The sequence below is a fragment of the Mustela lutreola genome, chromosome 1, assembly GCF_030435805.1.
Source record: "Mustela lutreola isolate mMusLut2 chromosome 1, mMusLut2.pri, whole genome shotgun sequence".
Lineage (NCBI taxonomy): Eukaryota > Metazoa > Chordata > Mammalia > Carnivora > Mustelidae > Mustela > Mustela lutreola.
In genome coordinates this window covers 269,924,508-269,952,177 of record NC_081290.1, presented here as the reverse complement: position 1 = coordinate 269,952,177, position 27,670 = coordinate 269,924,508, and the positions used below count along the sequence as shown (strand labels likewise).

At 46.1% G+C, this 27,670-nt stretch overlaps 1 protein-coding gene across 1 annotated transcript in view; it reads right to left on the bottom strand.

Moving 5' to 3' along the window:
• The window catches only part of EXT2 (exostosin glycosyltransferase 2), a 140,335-nt gene that overhangs the window by 108,878 nt on the left and 3,787 nt on the right, over positions 1-27,670 (bottom strand). The window contains exons 2-6 of the mRNA XM_059140388.1: positions 19,960-20,525; positions 18,904-18,993; positions 13,721-13,837; positions 2,132-2,327; positions 194-333 (exon numbers count right to left, since the gene is read on the bottom strand). Of these exons, the coding sequence (XP_058996371.1) occupies positions 194-333; positions 2,132-2,327; positions 13,721-13,837; positions 18,904-18,993; positions 19,960-20,495 (1,079 nt within the window). The 5' untranslated portion in view covers positions 20,496-20,525. The remainder of the gene's footprint in view (positions 1-193; positions 334-2,131; positions 2,328-13,720; positions 13,838-18,903; positions 18,994-19,959; positions 20,526-27,670) is intronic.

The following is a 27,670-nucleotide window of genomic DNA, read 5'->3' as shown; positions in this document are numbered from 1 at the left end:
TTTGGCCCCAAGGCCTCAGTTTGTGAACCTCTGCTCTAGGCCAACCGACTAACTCTTCTGACGGAAAATACAGCTAGACAATCTACAGAAAGAGTTCTCCAACCTCAGTATGCAGTACAATTACCGAGGGGACTTTCGAAATCTAATACACACAGAACCACTGGTATAAAGTTTATTAGAAGGCAACACTCACCTCTTCCAGTCCAGAACTTCAGAGAAAGGCAAAACATAGGAGTCTGCAACGATGACTGGAACACAGCCGGCGCGTAAAACGTCACTCAGTGCCGCCTGGCCCAGCCGAGCACCACGAAGAACCACACAGAACGTGGCCTCCTGCAGGAACGCAAGCAGAGGTGGGGGTCACACACCAGCTTCGCTGACGCACTCGGATCACCACGGACCCTGCAGTTCTCCAGAGGGCTGAAGCCAAGCACTACCAAGACGTCCTGACAGGGAATGTGAAAAGATGAAAGCTCACACCGGGGTAACTTGGAAAGCTTAACTGGCCACGGTCCTTGGTATTTCCACTCTTCAGTGTCACCTCAATGCTGCTACTGGTGGCATCTGAAATGTCCAGAGCCAATGTCCCAGCCTTTCTCTGGGAACTCAATAATGGAACCTCCCACCGCCGGGTTCCTTCCAGCCCTAGTCTACTAGGCAAACACACTGTGGCACGGGGGCTGACCTCAGCCCACCTCATAGCAGAATTATTTGTCTGGGCATTTCAGGCTTTCTAGAAGACCCCCTAAGGAAGCTATCAACTTTCATCTTTCATCTTTCTACTTCTCGTGGCTTCGAGCAGTGTGCTCTGTACATAGCAGGTACTCATGTCATGAATGCGGTGCCTCTGAAAACATACAGATGTGTCCCTCTTAGAACAATAAATCAAACAGAAAGCAAAGTCTCAAAGAACTGCTTCTCCCCTCCTTCCCTCAAGCCAAGTTAATGTGGGGAACATTTCAGAAAATGACAGACGTACAGGAGAACAAACGGTTGTAGGAGGTAAGCCAAAATAAGAAACAACTCTCTCTCTAACGCTCAGTTTCTCCCAGTGTTTGCCTCCTCGGGAGGAAGAAAAAAGATTAAAAAAAAAACAACAACAACACAGTTTCATCTTTACAGCTAGAGAAAAGGAAAGCTCAGAAAAAAAGAAAAACTTCAAATCCTCCAGGGATACACGAGAGAGCAGCGGGGGCCGAGGAAGAGAATTGGTCATGGCACCTAGGGGTGCAGGTGGACAGCTCGGCCTGCCCGGAGGAGTCGGCATCCAGATGTGGACACACGTGCTGATAACCATTTTTCCTGTCTAGACAAAGGTTACTATAAATACTCCTGCTCACATCACCACCGTTATCAGTCAGACATTCCAGAGGAGATGCAGCACTTTCTGAGAGAAAGTATTTTAACAATCTCAGCATGGCCCAGTTCTCTTTGGAGATGGGGGGGTGGGGGAGGACCACACCAGCTCCTTGCTATTTCTCCTTGAACTATTTTAAATATTTCAGGGAACAAAACTCACTTTCTCCTTTCCTTGCCCCCCTGCCCCTGGAATGTCAAGCATCCTACTTATGCTTAAAATATCCCCCAAAGGACTACTCTTCCCCGGGCGTATGGAAACAGTGGCATGGCCACGACCCAGGCAAAGGACATGCTACCAGTAGGAAGGACATGGCGAGGGTAGCAAAACGCCAACAGACAAAACAGTGACAAAAAATGAAAACCTTCCATTCCCAGGAAAAGCAGACTGCGGCCTCATGGGCCTGCACGTCGGAGGGTACAGGCTGCCCCCTTCGAGCAGGCGATCTCTCTGGACGGGCTTACAAATACAGGGGTAAAAGCGAAATACGGTTGCCCACTCTGGCCACATGACTTCTCCCCAAGGCCACAGTGGTTGCGGCTGTGGAGGGCGACGAGCGTCCAATGGGAGCGGGAGCACTCAGAGGCCAGAAAGCTCTGCACACACAGAAGGCCGGCCGCTGCCACTCCTCAGGGCCCGCGTGGCTGCCAGGGAGCAGGGCTACGTCCTCGTCATCCCTGGGGCGGATGCCCTGGCAGCACGGGGAGAACAAGGCCTTCTGCTGGGGGCATACTGCTTCGGGAAGGGCCCCCTCCCGGGCGCAGGGGCGCTCACCTGCAGCACCTGGGGGTACTCGTAGACCTGGTGCTCGCGGCAGCGCCTGCGCACCCAGGGCACGCCCTCTGACAGGTTGGTGCACTTGTCCAGCACTAGCACCGACTCCGCGTGTTTGGCCTGCAGGGCTTCCAGGTCTTCTCTGTACTCGGAGTGGACAGCCATCTGAGAGGACAGCAGGAAGTACCGCCGGGGACTGCAACAGAGCAAGAAGCGTGACTGGAACGTTGCCGCTGGCCCGCAGGTCAGGGTACGACACACTCGGACGTTCGATTTAGGGCAGGAAGTGGGTTCTCACGGGTCTTTGCAGGTCTCAATTTTCTGGGCAATCGCCCTCTGTGGCATTGGTCAGTATTGACAGTATTATACAGCGTGAGAACCTAAGGTCTGGCTCAGTCACGTGCCTTCATGAAGATCTGACTGGGGAGAAGTTCTTCAGGTTTTGAGGAAACGCCTGTAATACGCCAAGCTTGGAGAGCAAGCAAGAAATCCATATGTGCATGGAAAAAGAGAAGCTGAATGGCTGTCTACTTGGAAGAAACACCAACGTGTTACCATGAGTCGTGGCTGAGGTATCTAACATGAAAAGGAACTGATAGCTGGCTGCATCCTTCAGATGGGAAGAGAGGGAAACAATGGGCAGCACCGGGGGTAAAACCGGAAGAGGTGAAGGACTGCTTCCGGCTACTGAATGGCCTCCTTGGGCTACGGAGGTGCTGCAGGGAAGACAGCCTCCATCCCCAAGGCCACCCGCACACAAGAAGACTGAATTGGTGTTGAGAATAATGAGTGGAAAAAACTATCTTCACCAAAGGAGGGAACCAGTCTTCACATCTGGGTAGCAAGGATGTCTAAAAGAAAACGGAGTGAAGAAAGGACTTCCATGGGTCTAGGGCCATTGAGATCTTCACAAGAGACAAAATACACGAACACAAATTTAGTAAGCCAGAAGTCAAAGGGGAGTTCTGGGGGAGACCAGATGGTAAGGAACTCTCTCCTAGAAGGCAAGATTCCCACAGGGCAGAGAGGTTACGGAGCATAAACACTACATAGGTTGAGGGACCAGTAGCATTCACCATCAAAGAAATGAATAATATAAAGCAGGATCCAGGAAGAAGTGAAACACCCCTCAGACCTAGAAGCAGTACTCACATGAATCTACCCCCCACTGGTCTGAACCAGGGAAAGTTCTGGGGGGTGGTACCTCTCACAGACAATGCCATCAGACAGGCGGATACAAGTCTGCACATAAGAAAGAACCAAAACCTATACTCTGTGACCCCATCTCTCTCACTTCCTTTTTTTCTTTTTTTCTTGCACTGGGAGAAAGGAACAGTAATTTTTTTAGGTTTCTTATATTTATTTGGAGGTTGTAGCTAAAGAACACCTTACCCATACATCCACAGCTGAAGAACAACCATTCTCTGATTGAAAAGGTCATCATGGTTTACCCAGCACTGAGCTTCAGGTCCCAAACACACAAGGCAATGAGTGGAGAAGGGGAATGTTCCCCTTTCCAGCCAGCTCAGCTACAGAAACTCCAGAAAACACAGCAACACAGCCCCACACACAGCTAGATGGCCTTCAAATCCTCAGAACCCTTTCTTCTGGTAATTCTTTAAGCGGCTGAGCTACAAGCAAAAGGTACTTCCCCCATCCCAGTTAAGAAAGAAAGGGACAGGGCAGCCTGGGTGGCTCAGAGGGTTAAGCCTCTGCCTTCGGCTCAGGTCATGATCTCAGGGTCCTGGGATCGAGTCCCACATCGGGCTCTCTGCTCAGTGGGGAGCCTGCTTCCTCCTCTCTCTCTCTCTCTGTCTGCCTCTCTGCCTGCTTGTGATCTCTGTCTGTCAAATAAATAAATAAATAAAATCTTAAAAAAAAAAAGAAAGAAAGAAAGAAAGAAAGGGACGGGCACATTCCCTAAATCCTTGAGAAAGCAAGTAGCCACAGGAGGCCATGTAAATTAGACTAAAATTCAGCTCCTCTGTTAGACCAGCCATATTTCAAATTCTCAATGGCCATATGTGGCTAGAGGGCACCTAACAGCAGAAATATAGATGTCTCCCATCGCAGAAAGGTCTGCTTCATAGAGCTGCCCTTGACGGTCATTCAGACCCTGAAGACAGGGGAAAGTAAGTGGAGGTAGGAAAGACATGGAGTAGAACCTATCAGGGAGTGAGTCTGGATCAGCTGCGCAGATTGGTTCCTCTCATCCTGCACAATTTCCCCCTAAGTTACGATTTATTGAACAATATGCTGAATATTTATAGCTAAAAGTAGTCCTTCTAGACACTGAAACAGACTCTTGGATTCTATTCCCTGAGCCTCAGCAATGTTTCTCTTGTAAAGCATTAATTCACAGAGAGATGCCGTGGTGATGGGAAGATCACACATTAGAGCACTTGCAGATCACCTCCAAGTGAATACCATCTCCCTGCAAAGTATTTCTGCAATCAAACTGGTCTGTTTAAACAAGAGAAAGGACTTACAGGCAAACTCGCAAGACAAGCAGGGTTTAAAACCACCTTAAGAATGAAACCTATTTGGAAATGAAGTAGACTGGGTTTTTTTTTTTTTTTTTTTCAAATCAGAAAACTTCTCATTAACAAGTTATAATGAAATCAGCCATACATCAAGTTAGAGCTGAAGGACCTTAAAGGTTTTTCCAATTCCTAAGACACTGGTTCTGTGATGGATCTCATGGGGTACTGGTATTTGCTGGATGTCTCTGGAGACTTTCTCTTCAAGTAGAGCTGCTAGCATAAAGCTGGCGATGCTCTACACCATCTAGAATAAGAACAGATATGCCAATATCCCAGAAGGTGTCCTTGTAGAAGGGTGCAGAAGGTTGGAGTTCTAGAAAGAAAAAAGAGTTGTACTGCACAACGTGGGTGGGGCCAGAAATGGCCCAGCCAGAGTGCTGAAGCCTTTCTAGGGTGAAAGCGTCTACTTGGGAAAGAGCTGGGAGGTGGCCCAATGCAGCCTATGAGAGCCCTGAAGGGGTACCCGAGGTTTCGGCACTGGGAGCAGGGATAAAAGGAGCCATGGCAACCCAGGGGGACGCTGAAGAACAAGTGAGGTTAGGAGGGCATGTGAGAATCCCAGGAAAGAGTGTTAGAGCCTGGACTGGCTGAAAAGGGTACCGTGCTGGGCGGAGGGTGAGAGCAACGGTACCAGCACCCTACTGTGGGGTGCTGCAACCCCAGAAGGCAGCAGAGGGTAAGTCCTGGGGCGAGTGGGGAGAATACAGCAGTGGGAGCACAATGTGGGGGAGTCAGGGTCTGAGGGGAGATGGAGGCAGGGGCGGCAGGGTTGGTTGGTTACACGCAAGAGGGCTGAGCAAATCAGTAAAGATATTGAGGATAAATGAGAGCCAGATCGCTCCCTGTCGGAGAACAGAGCGACAAACAGGCAATGGGAGGAGACCAGAGCAGCGCTCCGGTGCTGGATGGATCTGCAGATGGTGACGTGAATTCACGGTTTTCAGTGTACACAGTCAATATCAAGACTCTCCATCTACCCAGATACAGAGAGAAATACCGAAGCTCAAGACGCTCCTGGGGAAAGAAGGCCTCTGGCTGAGTCCCCCTGGTGAGAAACAAAGTTCTCGTTCAGACATTCGGCCGCCAGGATCCTTGGATCCCCACTCTACCGTTACTCCGTGTTCAGCATGACTGTGCAGATGTGCACAGGAGTCTAGAAACGGCTCCCCCGGCTCGCATGCTCGTTCTCCCTGACCCGACAGATGGCTGAGGGAGTGTGCCCATTTTAGTTTTAAGCAAACAAAACTGTAAGGTGGATTTGTTTTTCTTTTAAGGACTAAAATTACTAGCTAGGACTTTCATGTTTCCTCCCAGCAGCGCTGAAACCTAAGTTTAAGTAAAATCATGCTGAGAACTTGAAGTCTCCCTCAATAGGAACAGTGGTGAACTCCCGATTTGGTTCCTTTTAGAGAGACAATGACAAGAATTCCAGCTGAGCCCAGCGCAGCTGTGAGAAGAAGCTATCAATAGCAACAATCCTCAGCTTCCCATTGAAAAAAGATTGGGAGAGATTTAAAATAAAAATAAAAACAAAGCTCTCACTACTCTGCGGAGCCCTCAAGAGATGTGGGAATTCCCTCAAAAAGCAGCTCTCACAAACAGCCACAAATCCAAAGGTCTGGCCAGAAGGTCACCCACACTGCCTCCTCCCAAGTGCCTGGAAAGCACGAGGAGTCTGGAGTCTGCCTTTGCCGTTTTTTGCCCTTTCTTCTTCTCTTCTTCTTTCTTTCAGAGAGAGAGGGGCATGCTGCTTATAAAAGAAACACCAGGGCGCCTGGGTGGCTCAGTGGGTTAAGCCTCTGCCTTCCACTCAGGTCATGATCTCAGGGTCCTGGGATCGAGTCCCACATCGGGCTCTCTGCTCAGCAGGGAGCCTGCTTCCCGAGCCTCCTCCCGCCCTGCCTGCCTCTCTGCCTACTCGTGATTTCGGTCAAATAAATAAATAAAATCTTAAAAAAGAAAGAAAGAAAGAAAGACCACAACCTCAGGGCCAAACTGCAAGCTGGAGGAAAGCAGAGTGTGGGTCCGTCCAGTGGCAGAAATCCACAGACCAGTCAGCAGAGGGACGCGGGTGCCCCGGGCAGCCCCTCGCCACCCGCCCCCTCCCGGCAGATTTACTGGTCCTCCCCCCAGTTACTGCATGGAGAACTTCAGAGCCTGAGACCTCCAGTGATCTAGTTGGAGATCTTAATTTCCAGTCTAATGATACATAAAAACTAGGGAGATTAAGTTACTAAGAAAATGCCACCACCACGGCAGTTTCAATCTCTGGAAGAAATCGACTGAAAATAATTTTTGCTGTTCAGAGGTGGTTTGTTTTCCTCTGTTTTATTAGCTGAATCTTTGCTTTTCAGTGGGTATTTTCCTATGTCACATCTGAAGGGAAGGAAGAGTCCTAAAGCAATTAGCCGAGAGCTGGATTATACTAAAGAGATTAGATAAGAAAGGGAGCAGAGTTCAAGCAGTCTTCAAGAACAGAAACGCCCAGAGGCCACCAAGCTGAAGGGATGGCCCTGACCCTCCCTGGCTCCCTCAAAGCCTCGCCTGGGCTTCCTCCCCCCTAGCTTAATGTCAGGGGGACCCCACAGTCTCTGTTGCACCCTGGGCACTGCAGAGGTTTCTGGGCTCCCGCAGCCTCCACCCTTTAGATGCCAGGAGCATTCCATGCAAAACAGCGCTAGCACAGCAGGTCCAACTGCTCTCCTCTGCAAGGCTGGCACTTGGCTGGTGTATGGGAACTTCTGTTTTAGGGGAGCTCCTACCCTCCCCAGAACTGGTAAGAGTGGCTGCTGTGCCCAAACTGCCTGTACAAACAATATGGTTTATGTTGAACACTCTCTTTCCTTCTGCAAATCTGAAACATTAGCACACGCCAAGCAGAGACTGTGCGTGTGATTAGCTCTCGATGAAAACTGGGGGCGCAGAGTCTCTGATGAGTGCCCTGGTGAGCCACAGTCCGTACATGCTGTGGCCACTCGTTGCTGGGGGGGTTAAGCACATGCCAGGCAACTGTGTGACACAACTGGGGGGACCTTGATGCCTGCACCCTGTTACCTTAGACTCCATCCCGTGTACCTTGTCCCTTTGCTGACTATGCGTTGTCCCCTTGAGCTTTAATAAATCATAGCCATGAGGGGGACTATATGCTGAGTCCTGAGCTTCTTGGCAGATCACTGAAACTGGAGGTGGTCTCGGGGACCCCTGACACACATGCCCCTGAACTCACAACAGTCCGTATATTGCCAAATATCCCTGGGGAGACAAAAATCAACCCCTTCCCCTGTTGAGAACCACCAGCCTAGCAATGCTTGGTTCTAACAGGCCTTCAATAAAGGTTTGATCTGAACTTCAGTGAACTGAATTAAACAATTTTCAGAACAATTTCGGGTGGGGGGGAAGCAAAAGGTTCAGAAACAACTTTCAAAAACCACACAACTGACTTAAATTTAAGTAAATGTTCACAGAAGGAGCAAGTAGAGAAATAAAATCATTTTTCTAAGTTCAACTGACTTTTCCCAACCATTGTAGTTTTATAATATCTACTATAATGTATTTATCTTATAATATCTATTATATCTAGTGCTCCGTAAATATGCCAAACTAAGATCCTAGATATGCGACAGAAACTTGTACCTCCCCAAAGGGTACCAGCTGGGCTCACTCACACAGGTCACCCTTTCTCATTACAGAAATCTAGTCTCAAAACAGCACTGGGGCTAAAATTAACAAGTCAGGAAACAAATGTTGGCGAAGATGCAGAGAAAGGGGACCCGTCTTACACTGCTTGTGGGAATGCAAGCTGGTGCAGCCACTCTGGAAAACAGCATGGAGGTTCTTCAAAAAGTTAACAAGAGAACTACCGTACAACCCAGCAATTACACTACTAGGTATTTTATCCAAAGGATACAAAAATATTGATTTGAAGGGGCCCGTGTACCCCAATGTTTATAGCAACAATGTCCACAACAGCCAAACTATGGAAATAGCCCAGATGTCCATCAACAGATGAATGGATAAAGAAGATGTGGTATAGATAGACAATGAAATACTATGCAGCCATTAAAAACTGACCTCTTGCCATTTGCAATGACATGGATGGAACTAGAGGGTATTACAGAGTAAAGTAAATCAATCAGAGAGAGAAAATTATATGATCTCACTCATATGTGGAATTTAAGAAACAAAACAGAAGAGCATTGGGGCAGGAGAGAGAAAAGTAGAACAAGATGAAATCAGAGAGGGAGACAAACCATAAGAGACTCAACTATAGGAAACAAACTGTTGCTGGAAGGGAAAAGGTTAGGGGGATGGGCAAACTGGGGGATGGGCATTAAGGAGGGCGCGTGATGTAATAGGCACTGGGTGTTCTATGCAACTGATGAATCACTGAGCTCTGCCTCTGAACCTAATAATATACTATATGCTAATTAACTGAATTTAAATTAAAATTTTTTAATTAAAAGAAAACACAGCATTGAACTATATCTTTTTCTCCAGTCTCTTCTCTAAGAATTATTTTGTATTTTCATCTTGATGATCAAAAGAAAATCGGTACAGGCATATTTTTGTTCATATTTAATGATAATACGGCTAAGAGTTTTTCAACATCCAAGTTTGTATTTAGTGGGCTAATGGGAAGATAGGAAGACTTAAAATGTAAGTCATGTATAATGAAAGCACAGTAAAATGCTAACTGCAGTCCCTAAGTGATGGGTATACAAATACTCACTGTACTGTCACTGCTCTCTGGCTTTAAGATTTTTATAATTTCTATTATAATTTTAGAAATTATAATTGTATAATTTTTATAAACTTATAAATTATAATTTTATAAATTTTATAATTATATTTTTATAGTGAAATGGTAGGGAAAAAATCTGTATCAGATGAAGATAAATGATGTCACAATATGCTAAAGGGAAGCACCCTAATCACTCAAACATAAAAAGTGGTAGAGAGAAATACATCACCACCCCACAGGCAAACAGCATAGGCATGCCAAACCCCCAAAACCACAATTAATTCTATATTCACCTTAAAAGACACAATCCAGTTTCAATGAAAAAGCCTCAGCTATCATATTGTTAATGTGAATATTATTAGTTTTGTACATTTCTTTGCATTTAATTTGTAAATCTATTTTAATTTTGAAGTCATATAAGCACAAATAGTTTAAATTGTTTTTTACCTATATTTACTCAAGTTGCATTATTTAAAAAGTAGTCAAAATTCAAGGGACCTTGAATAGACCAAAACAAAAACCAAAATCTTAAAAAAAGAACAAAATTAGAGGACTCACATTACCAATTTAAAAACTTACTACAAAGCTACAGTAATCAAGATAGTGTGGTACTGGCATAAGGACAGACACACAGACCAACGGAACAAGAATGGGAGTCCAGAAATAAGCCTATATACCTATGGCCAGTTGATTTTCAACATTAATGTTAAGATCATCCAATGGGAAAAGAACAGTCTTTTCACCAACTGTTGCTAAGACAACTGGATATCCACAGGTAAAAGAAGGAAGTTAGACTCCTACCTCACACCACATGTAAAAATTAACTCAAAACGGGTACCTGGGTGGCTCAGTCGGTTAAGTATCTGACTATTGCTTTCGGCTCAGGTCATGATCTCCTGGGTCCTGAGCTCAGGCCCCACACGGGGCTCCGTGCTCAGCAGGGAGTCTGAAGATTCTCTTCTCCCCCTGCCCCTCCCCTGACTCCTGCTCTCTCTCGCTTTTTCTAAAAGAAATAAGTAAATCTTTTTTAAAAAATTAACTCAAAATAGAGCAAAAACCAAAATCTAAGAGCTAAAATTAAAGCATTCTGAGAAGAAACCACAGATTTAAATTTTGTGATCTTGGATTAATCAAGGATTTCTTATTTATGACACCCAAAGTACAAGGAAAAATAGAATAAATAGAAAAACAGAAAGGAAAAATAGATTAATCAGACTTCATCAAAAGGAGAAACTTTTGTGCATCAAAGGACACCATCAAGATAGTGAAAAGACAACCTACAGGATGGGTGAAACTATTTGCAAATCATACAACTGGTAAGCACCTAGTAAGTAAAATATATAAAGAATTCTTACAACGCAACAAAACCAAAACCCAATATTAAAAAAAAAAAAAAAGTAAATGATAAGTAACCAAGGCAACCTGAAAAAGAAAAACAAAACTGAAGGTATCACAATTCCAGATTTCAAGCTCTATTACAAAGCAGTAGTAATCAAGAGAGTATGGTACAGGAAAAAAAAAAAAAAAAAAAAAAAAAACAGACACACAATCAATGGAACAGAATAGAAAACCCAGAAATGGACCCACAACTTTATGGCCAACTCATCCTTGACAAAGCAGAAAAGAGTATCCAATGCAAAAGATAGTCTCTTCAACAAATAGTGCTGGGAAAACTGAACAGCAACATGTAGAAGAATGAAATGGGACTACTTTCTTACACCACACACAAAAATAAATTCAAATGGATTGAAGACCCAAATGTGAGACAGGAATCTACCAAAATCCTAGAGAACACAGGGAGCAACCTCTTCAACCTTGGCCATAGCAACTTCTTACTGGACACGTCCTTAGAGGCAAGGGAAAGAAAAGCAAAATGAACTACTGGGCCTTCATCAAGATAAACAGCTTCTGCACAATAAAGGAAACAATCAACAAAAAACTGAAAGGCAACCTATGGAATGGAATAAGATATTTGCAAACAACATATTCAATAAAGGGTTAGTGTCCAAAATCTAGAAAGAACTTATCAAACTCAACACCCAAAAAACAAAAATCCAGTCCAGAAATGTGCAGAAGACATAAACAAACACTTTCCCAAAGAAGACAAAGAAATAGCTAACTCTCTCTCTCCCCCCCCTCCTTAAAATAAATAAGTAAATCTTTAAAAAATAAATACACCCACTGGAGTATATTCCTTAAAAGAGTAAATTTTATGGTGAATGAATATATCTCAATTTAAAAAATAACAAAACAAATCAATTCTGGAAGTCCACTAACAGAAAAATCCAGAAAGTAAATCTAGGCAATAAGTTCATGAACTGTCCGGCTCTCTTTGTACTTGCCTAACAATAAAAATATGTTTCAATCTCACCTTATGTAAATAACAAAATCTGCTACATCTAAAATAGGTTTCAGAATTTGGTTACCAGGCTACACAGTAGGAGACACATATACAGGAGGGAAATGCTTCACTTTGGAAAAGTTCTCTTATTTCTCCAAGAACCTATAAAGGCTTCTTTTTTTTTTTTTTTTTTTTTAAGATTTTATTTATTTATTTGACAGGGAGAGATACAGCGAGAGAGGGAGCACAAGCAGGGGGAGTGAGAAAGGCAGAAGCAGGCTTCCACTGAGCAGACACTTAACAACTGAGCCACCCAGGCGCCCCCCCATAAAGGCTTCTAAGGGGAAGTTTGGGATGTTTTCCAAACTATTTCCTTAAGACTCATTTCTGAGACCAAATGCTGTGTGTGGATTTTTAAATCTCACCTTGTATGATCTTTCTAGTGTGGCAATATACAAATCAGTCACCTTCATGCGTGAGCACACGGCACACAAGAGTACCATCATCATCATCATCACGTCTGTTTAAAGCTTATTGAGATTCTCACCAAGAATTAGCGCAATTTCTAGGGCGCCTGGGTGGCTCAGTGGGTTAAGCCACTGCCTTCGGCTCAGGTCATGATCTCAGGGGATCGAGTCCTGCATCGGGCTCTCTGCTCAGCAGGGGGCCTGCTTCCCTTCCTCTCTCTCTGCCTGCCTCTCTGCCTACTTGTGATCTCTCTCTGTCAAATAAATAAATAAAATCTTAAAAAAAAAAAAAAAGAATTAGCGCGCAATTTCAAACCAACTACATCAAAAAAGGCTAGACAAGATGCCCTGCACACCCAAGCTGCCAGCCCTTTTCACTTAATTCACTCACATGTCAACAATATGAACGGATCATGTGATATGCATAGCCAACACGGCAGTTAAAAAACAGACCTGGGGGCAACTGGTGGCTCAGTCGGTTAAGTGTCTGCCTTTGGCTCAGGCCGTGATCCCAGGGTCCTGAGCTTGAGCCCTGCACTGGTTCTCTGCTCAGTAGGAAGCCTGCTTCTTCCTCTCCCTCTGTCCATACTCAAGCTCACTCTCTCTCAATTTAACAAATAAAATCTTAAAAAAAAACAAAAAACAAAAAACCAGACCTGGCACTAGCCTTACTGCAAAATCCAAAATCCCAAGCAAAGAGGCCGTGAGCAAGTTATTACACCGTGGCCCAGTGACTGGTACCGTAGGAGAAGTGGAAGCTGCTATGGGGGTATAACGCAGAACCAATCCGGAGGTTAGCAAAGTCCCCTTGGAGTGAGAAGTGCTCAAGTTCAACCTAAAGGACAAGTAGGTCATCAGTCTGATGAAAATGAGGAAGAAGACTTCCAGACCACGGAAAGATTTTACAGCCCCCAAAAAACCCGAGAGAGCAATGCTCTTTCTACAAACTAAAAGTGGGGTGGGGGAAAAGCTAGAGATGGAAAGAATGAATGGTCACGTGCCAGAGGGTCTTGAAAGACATTTTAAGGGGTCTGGGCTTTATCTGAAGGGAAGTGGGTAATCAGGAACAACCCGGTTGTGGGGGCAGCAAGACTAGAGGCAAGGAAACCAAACAGGGGGCTGTTTCCAGATCCAAGGGAGAGATGACAGTAAGCTGGTGTCGGGCGGGGGCAGAGGACATGGAGAAGAAGGCAGATCTGAGAAATATTTAGGAGGGACAATCAAAAGGACTTACTCTTCTGGAAGTGAGGGAGAGGAAGAAGGAGTCAAGGACACCCCAGGGATTCCAGATCTGGAAAGCTGGGTAGCCGGCACCGTCCACTCACTGAGCCAGAGAAAACTGAAGGAGAAACTGGGGTGGGATGGGGTGGGGGCGGGGGTGGGGAAGACGGCAGACTCCAAGCCCCAGGCCTGTAACCGAGGCTTCGGCTCTGGACACCAACCGCGCAGCGCTCGTCGGCACCTCACAGTGCACCTGGCTGGCGGGATGTCCCTTACCCTGGTCCCTTCTCGGGAAGGTCCACCTCTGCCGACAGCGGACTGTACACGGGAATGCTGACATCGTAGCCTTGCCGGTAAGTCCATGTAGAAAAGCCACCACCAGCCAAGAGAGCCCTGAAAAGCAAAGGGTTTTGTCAAACAATGAGAAAGAAAGGTCTTCATTTTGAGAAGCTCCGTGGGAAGGGAGAGGAGTCCCCGGGTCAGTAATAATACCAACAGAGGCCTGCTTCCTGTCGCCTGTCTCTGAAGACATCATGCTCTGTGTTTCACATCCAACACCTCCTGGACATCAGCTGCGTGCGGTCCCTGAGTTAGCAGCCTTCTTCTGGGGGCCTAAGCAGTCTTCCCTTTTCCATTTTTTAAAAACACATCACAGCCCAGAGGCCACCCTGTAAACAGCCCCTCTGCTACCTTATTCAGACCCCGTTCAGTTCTTCCCGAAGTCCTACCCCACGCTGCAACGCTCACACCAGCAGGAACAGACGACAGGTCGGCAGGGGAAGCCCAGCTGGGGCAGTCGCTCACTGACCCTCTGGCCTGAATCTCAGGCGACAATGGTCACAGAAAGCACGGATGACAGCAAAACATCTCATCCGGTGCTGCACACGCCTGCCCCCAGTCCCTTGCCCTGGGCAGGTCTCTCCAGTGTTGTCCAAGGGCTGTCCCCCAGCTCTCGCCTCCACTGCAGCTCCTCAGCCCCCGCGCAGGAAGCAGGAACCCATGATCAGACCGTTAGTGCCTCGCCTGCACTTTGCATGCACTAGCTTTATTCTCCTTAATCGGAAAGCTGTGAACATACTGTTTTAATTGGAGCCAGCAAGTAATACAGCAACACTTCATCAGAGAAAGGAAGCAGGTGGAGATCACACCAACTTTTACTGTTATTCTGTCCCCAGGGTCCCAGATCCATCAAAATCACTTACTGGGGCAGAGTTTTGCCAGTTCCACGCATCGTACAGTCTGAGCCAAAACGTCTGAACTGAGAAACCACATTTTTTGCAATATTGATTGCTACCAATCCTCTCCCTGCCCTGTTGACAACCTCCATTCCATTTGAACACGACCAGTTTAAGTTCAAAGATTTCCCAACCACCCCTGGAAATCCCAATCTGTTTGTTTAAGCTTTCTGAAACCAAGAACTGGTTAGTGAGGTAATGTGCAGGCTAAAGACCTCTCCAGCTGCCAGTCTCCTCTGGAAAACGTAGCAGCTCTCCTTAGTACCAGCATACGGTCTGATTTTTCCTGATTAGCATTCAGCAATGAATCCATCCACCAAGAACTTGGGCTGATTCCATGACAGGAAGCAGACTGCAGGGGAACGCATGATCTCTGTGCAAACAAACAATCACGAATCCAATACACAGGTACCAAGCAGCCCCGGTGAGCCAGGGTGGGGGGGGTGACGAGGCAATTACACCCACAGCCGCAGAGCAGAGGGGAACGCACATGGGGCCAGAAAGGAAGCAGGTGCGTATCACACCACCTTGTACTGTAATTCTGTCCCTGGGGCCCCAACGTTCCTCTGTTCCCGGAGAGCAAAGTGGGAGTTATGCACGGGGAGGAGGAAAGCATGCAAATGGAAGTAGGTCTTACGTCACAGATAACACTCGAGATCTCTACTTACGACCTCGGCAAGAGCCGGGACTGTAATTAGCTAAAAAGACCTCACACCAGCCCCGCTACTGGTAAGACTCGGACTTCAAGTCCCTGTATCTTCTTCTGCCAATGACTCCATAACATGCTAATGGAGACCACAGTGTGAGCGTCCCTTGCTCTACAGAGTATGTGTTTTGCGTTGAGTGCAAAGTTCCCTTCTGAAAAGCACACTGTTTTCCTATTATGTAGCCCCAAATCAGAGATCAGCTCCAAAGCTGCAAGAGACTGAACAGAAAACTTGCAGTGAAAAAAAGCATTAATCTGATCATCAGACTGATGCCAGGTCAAGTGTTCCGTCACTCGAAGTGTCCTCTGCCTATTGCCGGCCTTCTTGACACTAGGACATGTCCTCTGTCACAGAGCCCTCTGCACAGCCTCACGCACTCCACCAGCCCTGCTCCGGGTTGTCCTCAGGTGCTCCCCGGTCCTCCTCCCGTCTGAGTGTCCACAGGGCCTAAGCACAGCTCGTCTGCAAGCTCATCCTTTGCTTTCTTTTGAACCATGCATGCAACCAGGCCGGCAAACCCCTCAAATGCAAAGCTTCAAATTTTGCCCAAAAAAAAAAAAAAAAAAGCTAACCAATTCTATTAGTCATCCTTATTTGTGTACTGAATCAAACAAATATAAAAAAATATGTATGAGACAAGTAAATCTAAACAATGGCTAGATATTTGGTGATGTCCAGGTTCCTATTAATTTTTAGGTGTGAAAATAGCAGTATATATATTTTTTTAAGATTTTATTTATTTGACACAGAGAGATCACAAGTGGGCAGAGAGGAAAGCAGAGAGAGAGAGAAGAGGAAGCAAGGTCCCTGCAGAGCAGAGAGCCCAATGTGGGACTCGATCCCAGGACCCTGAGATTATGACCTGAGCTGAAGGCAGAGGCTTAACCCACTGAGCCACCCAGGTGCCCCCCGGTACAGTTATATTTTTAAAAAATCCCTCATAGCAGAGAGATTCAAATGGAAATATTTACAGATGTAATGATATAACACCTGGGATTTGCTTCTAGATAACCTGGTGGGGGATGGGTAGGAGTACAAATGAGTGGAGACCAGCCCTGAGTTGATAATTACCAAAGCCGGAGAGAGGGACATGGGTTGACCTTACTAATCTCTTTTCTTACACAGGTTTGAAATTCTCCATAACAAGTTAAATAAAACTCACACGAAGTAGAAATCTGTGAGAGATGTGTACAAACAAACAATAAGAAAAATTGGCATAATAATATTGCAGAACATATATGAGAAAACAAAGATTGGTAAAATAAGGCACTGAAGAGGTATAATTTGCTCCCACTTAAAATGGGTGTACGTGCACACATGTGTGTGTATGTGCATGTATACTACAGACATATGCACACACATATTCATACTTGTTTGTGTATAAATCCATGGATAAAAGGCCAGAAAAATACATTGTATTTGAGGACAGGGATGACCTTTCAGTAAGGGAATGAAAACAGAGGAGGATTTCAAGCATATGTTTATATTTTACTCTTTATATGTTCGTACATTGTTGCAATCTTGCACAAAGAAAGTATACAAGTATCATGTGTAGGATTTTTAAAAATTGGAAGGGAAGTAAAAATAGATTTAAGCAGCACAAAAGATATATACGCTGAGCAGACATTTCCTTCTGTCCTGACCCTTTCCTCTCCCCAAGTAAAATCATCCTCAAGCAATCACACCTATGACCTTAGACTTCAGCAGACCCTTGAAGCAGTCTAATCTGGCCTGCCTGCTTTCTAATTTCCAAATAACCCAATAGGCAGCTCTTGCTAAAACCATTCTGTCCTCATGGTTCTTGAATCCAGGAACAAGGACAAATGATAGAAAAAAACGGACACACACAAAAAATCTACTCTTCCCTCCAACCAGAAGACCACCTAGGTTTCAAAACAAAATTTCCCACATGCTCAGACAAAGGAGGACTACACAGTGATTCATTACTTGCCATAGTATTGCCTATAATCACTTACAAAAATACATGCACAGGGAAAAAGATTTAACCTTCCTGATCCTTAACACCTAACCACTAGCCAGAACTCAGACTTCTGCCTGAGTACTTGACACTTTCCCATAGAGAAATGAAACCCCATTTAACATGTGCACTTGATAAAAATAAAATCCTTCTCCCATGCAAATACATATACCAAAATGTCAGCAAAAAGTGAAATGTCCCAAACAGAAATAAGTCCTTCTCAAAATAAACCCAGAACAGCAGGTGAAGACACAACATTCCTAACAGCTTTCTCTTCCCTTCTCTGTTCCCTGAAGGATTTCACTTCCCCAGAGCAACCAAATCCATAAAACAGTAGCCCACTCAGGAACGCCGGGGCTGCGGGCCAAACCAGGGCTCACCTTGTGTTTGGCTGGTTTCTATAGAATTTGTGTGGCCCGACTGCCCTCTATCGACCAAGATGCTTTCTACATGGAAGGTGGCAGGGGCTGGGGTGTGCAGGGTGGGGGCGGGACGGGCAGTCCTGGAGTGCAGGTCTCTTCTAGTGATAATTGTATTTCCAGACAGAAACACAACACTGACCCTACATAATTACTTAAGGCAAAGAGGGCTTGGATTTAATCTTGCAGGGAAAAGTAGTACCAAGTGTAGATTTTCATAAATGATGGTGTTGGCCTTTGTGGGCTGAGAACACCACGGGCCTCAAGCTACTCTCTAACCATAACACTGATTTTAAGAGTGAAACATCAACTGTAATAAAATGACTTATGAGTGAGTTCTGATGTCAGCTTACAACACTGCTGTACCCTGAGTATTGCCCGGGACCCCCATCTTGGGCCTCACTCTTCTGCTCTCCTCAAAGCCTTGAGCCCAGTACTAGGAGAGGAACCGCATCCCACTCCTGCGCCTCCTGGAAAGCCTCCAACCCAAGCAGTTCAGTCGATGTTGAAAAGGGCTGGTAAACAGAGTGAGCAGACTCGGAACCATAACCCTGCGATCCCAACCACCCCACACCCCGCGTGCTGTCTGGAAGGTTTGTTAGGAAGAGAGGAAGGAAAGAAGGGAGTGGGGGCCAGGAGGGGAGGACGCTACTGACCGAGGCGATGTCGAGTAAATGAACCGGAGCACCCTCGTTCCCCAACATGACAGGCTGTGAGCGTAACTGTCACACCTCTGCGTCCCCTTCCTACAGCAAGCTATGGCTCTGCTTTTCACAAATGCTCCCAAATTTGGACAGAGCCGACACAAGGCACAAAGCAGGCCTTGGGGGTGGGGTGCTGCAGTAAGGAGAGAAAACCCAGACCGAGAAAAAAAGATGATTTTTTAAAACACTGCGCTACAACGTAAGTTCTAGCTGGTGCTCCCCAACAGAGTAAAGCAGGTCCGGTCTCACCACATCTACATCTCAAGGAGGGAAATGCCTAGGACATTTTAACAAACAATTCTGACTGCACAGTCTATCCCACTAGGCTTAGACAGAGGACTTCCCACCAAAGAAAGGGTCTTGCATTTCCTTAATCCTCATAACCCTATCACAGGGACAACCTCAAATACACTCACCTGTCTCTGGGGACATCCAGAGCCGTGTTGTAATCTGGGGGACCTCCAGGCAGCATGTTGAACAGCAGGTGGTTTGTACCTCGATCCCACCTGGTAAGAAATGAAACATGCCTGGGAATTCACACGTCAACCGTGAAGAAACAGAAACAAGAGTCAGTTACTGGAAGACAAGCCGCAAGTGTCCCCAACCCCAAACAGGGCCACTTCTCAGGGCTGCAAAGAGAATTCCTAGAAATTCTGAGAGTACACCAGGAACTAGCCTGGCTCCTGGAAAGAAAAAACAGGTGGATGTGTCCTTGGAGCTCGGCCACTACAGGCGTGCCTGGGACAATGACAACCTGAAAATGATCTAAATGTTCACCACTTGGTTAAAGAAACAAAAAAGGAATACAGAAGGCTGCCTGAGTACATCACAGAACATGTGTAAAATGGAAGGCTGTACAACCCTTAAAAATTACATAGTAAACTAATACAAAATTATCTAGAAATATATTCATAATGTATTGAGGAAAAAAGGCAGCCCAAGCGCAGAGAATGTGTAATTCCACTTCTAACAAAACACATACATACACGTGCACATGCATCTATGTCATACAAAAATGTATATATAAATGTGTATATTTTATAAAACAAAAACAGCTGGGAAGCAACATCATTAAGGCAGCAACATGGAACGAACCTTACATGCTTCTTCTTGCTTACCTGTATTTTCAGACTTTTTACAGTGAGCATGTAGTCTTACATAAGTCATAAGGTGTGGGGGGAGATTTCAATAGAACAAGAAAGCTATGGGAACATGAGCCATCCTTAGATTTTAAACTCTAAGATGGTGGGAGCCCCCAGCAAAAGCAAGGATGGCAAAGCACTTTACAGAGTACAGAGCCGAAGGGCTTCCAGCCCTGGCTTCGTGCTCCAAGCCGGTCACGCACACCCAGGCCTTCCCACGAGGCAAGAGACAGCAGCTGGAGGCCAGCTCCCGAGGAGAACCATGCCCTCTGCCCGTCCTTCCCCTGAGCTCCCCGAAGGCCCTGGCTCCCGTGCGAACGTGCTACGTACCTAGAGAGCTGGGCCAGTGCCTGAGCGGTCTCCTTAATGCGGAGCGTGTTCTGGTTAAGCACGTCGATGGACGGGACAAACAGGCAGGCCCGGCTGATGTCATCGGTATAGTAGTCGCTGTCGGAGATGGCCGTGAGCAGGTCGTTGTACTCCCGGGAGATGGTGTTGCTGACCGGGACACCAGAGTCATCCACATACTTCTTCAGAGAGTAGATATACACCTTGATTTTGTTCTTGGGGTTGAAGCCACAGCGGTAGACATCGAAACACGTGTGCATCCTGCAGCTGAGATCACCGCGCTCGGGGAGGGGGCTACCGGCCGGCAGCCTGACCACGGGCACGTCGCGGACACTGCGCTTCTCCACGTTCCAGTCACTGGAGGACTCGATGGAATGGGGCCAGAACTGAAACACGCCGGTGGCAATGAGGCCCAGCAGAACGACGGAGAAGAGGGTGATGTAGTAGATGCGGTGCTTGGTCTTCATTCTTGGGATGAGGGCAGGACCCCGGATATTGTACTTGACCGACGCACACATAATGACACAGACAGCCTCTTCCTCCCACTCCTGGTTCCGGGGGAGACACACAAGAAAAATGAAGCAGTTAGGGGAGCAAGCGACCCCTGAAAGGACTGTTTGACTTTCAGCATACTTCTTTCTTTCCCTGAAGCGGTTTGAGGAAATAATGAAAAGGGATTTTGGACCCTTCCTGTAAATATATACGAATGTATATTCGTGTATTAAATGTGTGCTATATGTTATGTTTCATATTTAATACTATACATACTTAATACAAATATTGATAAGTATAACTATATCCTATAAATATGTATTAGATGAAAGCACAAGTCATAGATGTGTGTGACCTAGGAAGACGGGCGCTGACCAAGGAAGAAAATCAAAAAGTAGAATAAAGACAATTGTTTTGTTTCTAAACACGTGGCTAACATATGGGGCACCTGGGTGGCTCAGTTGGTTAAGCAGCTGCCTCCGGCTCAGGTTATGATCCCAGCATCCTGGGATCAAGTCCCACATCGGGCTCCTTGCTTGGCGGGAGCCTGCTTCTCCCTCTGCCTCTGCCTGACACTCTGTCTGCCTGTGCTCGCTTGCTCGCTCTACCTCTCTCTCTGACATATAAATAAATAAAATCTTAAAAAAAAAAAAGAAAAGAAAAGAAAGCATAAGTCATAAATGTGTGGGGCCTAGGAAGACGGGCCGCTGACCAAGGAAGAAAATCAAAAGTAGAAAAAAGATAATTGTTTTTTTTTTAATATTTTATTTATTTATTTGACAGAGGGAGATCACAAGTAGATGGAGAGGCAGGCAGAGAGAGAGAGAGAGAATCAGGCTCCCTGCTGAGCAGAGAACCCGATGCGGGACTCAATCTCAGGAGCCTGAGATCATGACCTGAGCCGAAGGCAGCGGCTTAACCCACTGAGCCACCCAGGCGCCCCAAATAATTGTTTTGTTTTTAAACACGTGGCTAACATATGGGGCGCCTGGGTGGCTCAGCTGGTTGAGCTTCTGACTCTTGGTTTCGGCTCAGGTCATGATCTCAGGGTAGTGGGATCGAGCCCCACGGGCTCCACGTTCAGCAGGAAGCCTGCTGGAGATTTCTCCTCCCACTGTCTAAACAAATAAAAATCTTAAAAAAAAAAAAAAAAACAGTTGCCTAACATGAACTGATGCTTCCACTAGACAAACTGACTTTTGGTTATTCTAACATCTGCGTTCACTTGTTCAGTCACCCCTGTGAGGAGCGAGCACCGACCACGCACACGGCAAGAGACGAGGGAGAGAGCGAAGACGCCATCTTCCAGGAACTTTTTTTCTACTGAAGGAGGCAAGACAAAGCTACGGCAAAATGCAAAATGGAAAAATACCACTAGGAAAGTATCAGTAAGGTGCCAAGGACTATTGGGCTAGATTACTCTTTAATCTTTAAATAAAATACAGGGATGTTTCATAATGGAGATGACGAAGCGACACATTCAGATGGAAGGAAGAAAAGCACAGGGAGCCCGGGAGGGAGGGAAAGGCAGGTCAATGTGGTGGATGAGTTTCCAAAGGCGGATGCCAACAATTCGTCACATCTTTGAATGTGCATGCCACTTTTCTAATAAGGTAGACTCTGTTTCTCTTCCCCCCTGAATCTGGGCTAGCCTTGAGACTTGCCCTAACCGGGAGAATGTGGCAGAAATGACATTCTCGGGCTTATGAGCTGAGGCCTTAAGAGACCTGGAGCTGCTGCTTTTGTCCTCTGGGAACCCGGCTGCCGTGCCATCAGGAGGCTGGGCTCCCAGCTGAAAGTAACCGCAGGGAGGCCCCAAAAGAAAATGAAGAGAACACACATGAACCATCCCCAGCAAGAACCCTGGGCAAATCCCTGGTAGTTATTGTTGTAAGGTCACCGGAGTTTGGGTTGGGTTGTTATCTGGCAACACCTGAATGGAACAGCCAATAAGCATCCCTGACCGATGTAAAGAAGCTTCTTAGTCCTCCTCTCCAAATACAGACCTTCGCTGTAGACCACAGCTTCAGACCCTTCCCAAACAAGCCCCTCCATCGCATGCCCAGATACTGCGTGGGGAGGGCAGAGCCACGGATGGTCCCCCGTGTCACAGACTTGCCACGTCACTGCAGTAAGCTGCTTCAGCAAGCCACGTGTCCAAGTCCCAGCCTACAAAATGGTCCCATTCTACTCACTGGTCTTTCAGAAGAGCTATTAATAAAAAGGGAAATAACTGAAAAGTTCACAGACCATCTTCAAGGTGAGCAACCATGCTTATCTGGCTAAATGGCGCTCTCCCCCATCACTGCCCGCACTGCCTAGGTGACAGGATACTGCCGAGCCTTGAATGCTGCAATCACACCAGCTTTGGAGGCAAAATGTAAACAGTTATGAAAGATTGCAACTTGTACCACTTGCAACCATCAGTTGGAACCTAAGAAATTTGTTTGTCACAGACTAATGCATGAAGGTGCATACGTTTTTAAGTTTACACATTATCATCTTTGGGGAACCCTGCATCAACCATTCACATATGCTCATTGATTCATCCAGGACAGAAATATGGGCATGAGAGCGCATTTCCTTTTTTTTTTTTTAAGATTTTATTTATTTATTTGACAGAGAGATATCATGAGTAGGCAGAGAGGCAGACAGAGAGAGAGGGGGAAGCAGGCTCCTAGCTGAGCAGAGAGCCCGATGTAGGGCTCGATCCCAGGACCCTGGGATCATGACCTGAGCCGAAGGTAGAGGCTTAACCCACTGAGCCACGCAGGCACCCCGAGAACCATTTCCTTTTTTCTGTCTTTCTAAGAAACAGCCTCCCCCCCCCCCCAACCACCCCAGTAGCTTTCTTGGTGCACTGCGTCTCTGTGGGAGCTAAAAGATAGGAAGCCTCGGGGCAAATGCACGCAAAGAGCTGCCCACTCCATGGCAAGTCTGAACCCCACAACAGGCTCTCCAGATCCCTTTATCCCCTGGATCAGTGGTTCTCACACCCAAAGGGCAAATATTGCAGAGGCAGCTTATTAAACCGGAGTCCTCAGCCCCAGTGCAGGAGGTGAGTCCTAGCCCCTCTAGAACAGAGTCACAGATGCGGGCATTTTAGCAGGTTCCTCAGTGTTTATTTTGAGCCATCCTCTTTGAAATACTGACTGAAATTAGACAAACTACCTTTTAACAAAGTGGCTTTCACACTTTTTTTTTTTTTAACTAAAACCTACACGGAGAAATACATTTTATACTGTGACCCAATACAGACACAGGTGTGTGCATTTGTATTTTAAATAACAGCTTCCCAGGGGCCCCTGGGTGGCTCACTTGGTTGGGCAGCTGACTCCTGACTTCAGCAGAGGTCAAGATCTCAGGGTCCTGAGATGGAGCCCATGGCTGGCTCTGTGCTCAGCGGGGAGTCTGCTTCAGGATTCGCTCTCTCCCTCTGCCCCTCCCCACTCACATGCATGTGCTCACTCGCTCTCTCTAAAGTAAATAACTACATCTTTTAGTTATTTAGTTATTTAAAACTAAAAGCTTCACAAAACAATGTTTAACCTTAATATACAGTACTAGCCACAAAACATGTTAACAAACACGGTATTTTTCTATTCCGTTATTCTACTGTGTTTTAAAAATGCTGGCCTTACCTACTAGATGAATTTTATCACCCAATAATGGGTCACCCACAGTTTGGGAAAAAAAAAACTGATTTCATATATAACATATATATATATATAACAAAACTGGGATTAATGGAACAAAAATAGAATCTACACATGAGCTTACAAATGTTCATGAGTTACAGGCTACGTAAAACACACTACCACAACAAAATAAACCCAAATTGAAGGAAATAAGTAATAAACAAAAACCACAGTAATTAACTAATTTAAAAAATAGGATCAACAGAGCTAAAAAGTGCTTTTCAAAGATTTTTTTTTAAGATTTATTTTAGAGAGAGTGTACACGTACACGATGGGTAGAGCAGAGGTAGGGAGTCACAAGCAGACTCAGTGTTGACCATGGAGCCCAACATGTGGCTTGATCTCGCAACCCAAAATCGAGCTGAGCTGAAAGCAAGAGTCAGACGCTTAACCAACTGCACCACCCAGGCACCCTTAAGAGCTGCCTTTTCAAAAAGGCAAGTACAACTGACATTTGATATAATTCTGGTAGAATTAATCAATATAGAGGGGGGAAAGCAGAAATAAATATCTAAAATGAAAAGGGAAACATAACTCTAAATGCTGCCTGTATTTAAAAGATAAGATGATGTCAATGAACTTACACCAGTATATTTGAAAACAAACCTGAACAGTTGTTTAACATCAAAGAAACTGAATCAAAACTTTAAAAACCTTCCTAGAAAGAAAATTCCAGGCCCAGAAGTTCAACTGCACATTCAAGAAATAAATCCAATTTTACACAAATTATTTCTAAGACCAGAAAAAAAAGGTAAAACACTCCCCAGCTTCTGTTAGGGTGGTTCTCAGAGTACCTTGGAGGACTCCAGGAGGACCCCATGACCCTTTCAAAGGCTCTGAACTGTTTTAATAACTCGGACAGGACTTTTTCACTTTCATTTTCGAGGCCATGTGATGCATGTTACTGCAAAGACTGACTGCAGAAGTAGATAAGGGAATCCAGCTGTCTTCTGATAAGTTTTTCCTAATGTAATGAAAGGTACCAATTCACAGATTCAAGATGCTCACATCCAAGCAGAATATATACCAAAAAACAAACAAACAAACAAAACAAAACAAAAAAACCACCTAGATATGTAAAAGTAAAACAATTAAAAAGAAAGCTAAAGAAAAATGTTAAAAGCAGCCACAGGGGAGAAAAATCTATCCAAGGTCAATTAAAAAACTACATGTAACAGGCAAAACTATAAAATAGAAGAGAGATCTCCATGACATCTGGGCAGACAATCATTTCTAAAACAAAATACTGGAAATGGAAACCACAAAAAGGTAAAATGATAAATTCTGTGTTAAGAAAAGTTAAGAACTTCTGTTAATCAAAAAACACCATACAGCAGTAAAAAGAAAATCAATAAGCAAGGCAGACCTGCAATCCGTGTAATCGGCAAGGACTAACAACATGAATAAAGACTGCCTCCAAAACAACAAAAACAAACAAAGAATAACAAAACAAACAAAAAAGAGAAAACCGGACAGAAGACTTAAATAGAAATTTCACAGTCAAAACATAAAATCGGCAGAGCAACATCTGAAAACATTTAAGCTCATTAATGCTCATAAACGTGTAACCACAATGAGACCCCGTCTAGCCGCCTGCACAAGAAAACCGGACAAGTCTGACACCACCTTGTGTGGGCAGGACCAGGAGCCACTGGCCTCCGCTGGTAGGAGTCCCCAGTGGTCAGCAGAAGGGCTGGCCAAAGTAGGGGCTAATGCCCCTATGTTAGAGTCCCAGGCATCACACTGCGCTTCCTACTTGTCATAGTTTGGTCCCCCTGTTCCCCCCCCACCACCACCACAAAAAGAACTAGAGGTAAGGATGAAGGTGCAGGGAGTTTCCTTACTTGGGAGGTGATCTCAGACAGCCAGAGTAACCAACAAGGAGAGAGAGACACAGAGCCAGGGACAGCCAGTCAGGAGGGTGACAGGGGCTCTAAGGAGTCCTAGGAACTCTTGAAGGACCACAAGAACTGTACCTTGTCCCTCAGAAGGATGAGAGGCTAAGGCGCGGATCTCCCAGGTCCCACACACTACTGCTCAAGGTGGTCTGGTACTGCCATCAGCTCATATTCTGTGACAACAACCCTCAAAGGTCCGGATCCTATCCGATGTGCCTTGAGTCTGATAAAGAGCGGCTGCTGCGAGGAAGGACTGGGTGAACATCTGCTCATACTTGAAGGGACGTTGCCAAGTCCTCTTCAGAGAGACGCAGCCTCCCTCTCGATCCATGGGATACAGGTCTGAGCTCCGCTCTCAAAACTGGGATGAACCGTGATTCTTCCATTGCAATAGTGACATCAGCCTTCCACTTGCCCACCCTTGGTTGGTTTGTTTTTTTCTTCTGGTTACACAAGTCAAGCAATACCTTCATTAGCCACCCCACTACACTGCTCTTAAGGATACCGTACCCTATTAACATCCTCGTGGATCAACACGCGGCTGCAAGTCGGGCTTTACCGGCTGTTGTGGGGATCGCATCCACCACGCCACTGACAGTCGGCGCCACCCCATCCTCTGCTATTTCAGAATCCTCTCACACTCGAGGATATGTGGGAACCCAGTTCCACAATCAGATCTAAAGTCCGTTCTGGCCTACGGGGGATGGCCCACACGGAGCTTCTCGAAGATGCTGGCCTCCAGTGGGCATTGCATGTTAATTCCAGAATTAAAGAAGTGAGTCCTCCGGGGATCATGGGCAGGTGTACATCTCTGGCCTCAAATAAGAAATGCATTTCAAATCTCCACCCCCGCATACCTCTGATCCCTTCTGGAACACTCTCCCAAGACAGCTCCGGCCCTCATTCCTGCAGGGCAGGCACTACTGACATCTCAAGCCAGATCGTCCTTTTCTGTGGGGAGCCAGAAAGAACCCCCAGTTCTGACAATCAAAACTACATCCAGACTTTGCCAAATACCCCCCGGGGAGGCAAAATCACCCCTACCTGAGAACCAGTGGTAGAGACCATGGCCATGTCCGAGTTCCAAGGAATCTGTCCAGCAACATACTAGGACTGGCTCAAGCTGCTCTTGCAAGGTCATTACATCCTGAACCCTGAGTGAATGGTCCCAAAGCGACACAGCCGGTCCCAAGCAGCTTCACGGACCACCACTACCCCACTCTTCACCCAGCACCCTCCAGAGTCACTCGCGCATGTGTGCCCCCAGCTCCTGCTGGTTCCCAGGAGCCAGGTCCTGCGACTCTTCCTGTACAAAAGCTCTTGGTCCAGCAGCAGGGACTATATGTCCCTATTTGGCAACAGGGAGGAGGGCGCAGATCTTTTTTTTTTTTTTTTGAGGGCACAGATCTTCAGAGGGTAAGTCCCACCCTGCAGGGCGACAGCCTAGGGCAAGGTCTCTGCACCAGGTCCAGGAAAGGAGAGGCAGATACTTCTGCTGGCCCCGGGGAGCTAGGGAAACCGGGGAGTTCAGAGTTCTCCGTGCTTCCACCAAACACCTCCAGCTCGGTTCTCACCCCGACTTTGGCAGAGGCCACCTGCCAAGGC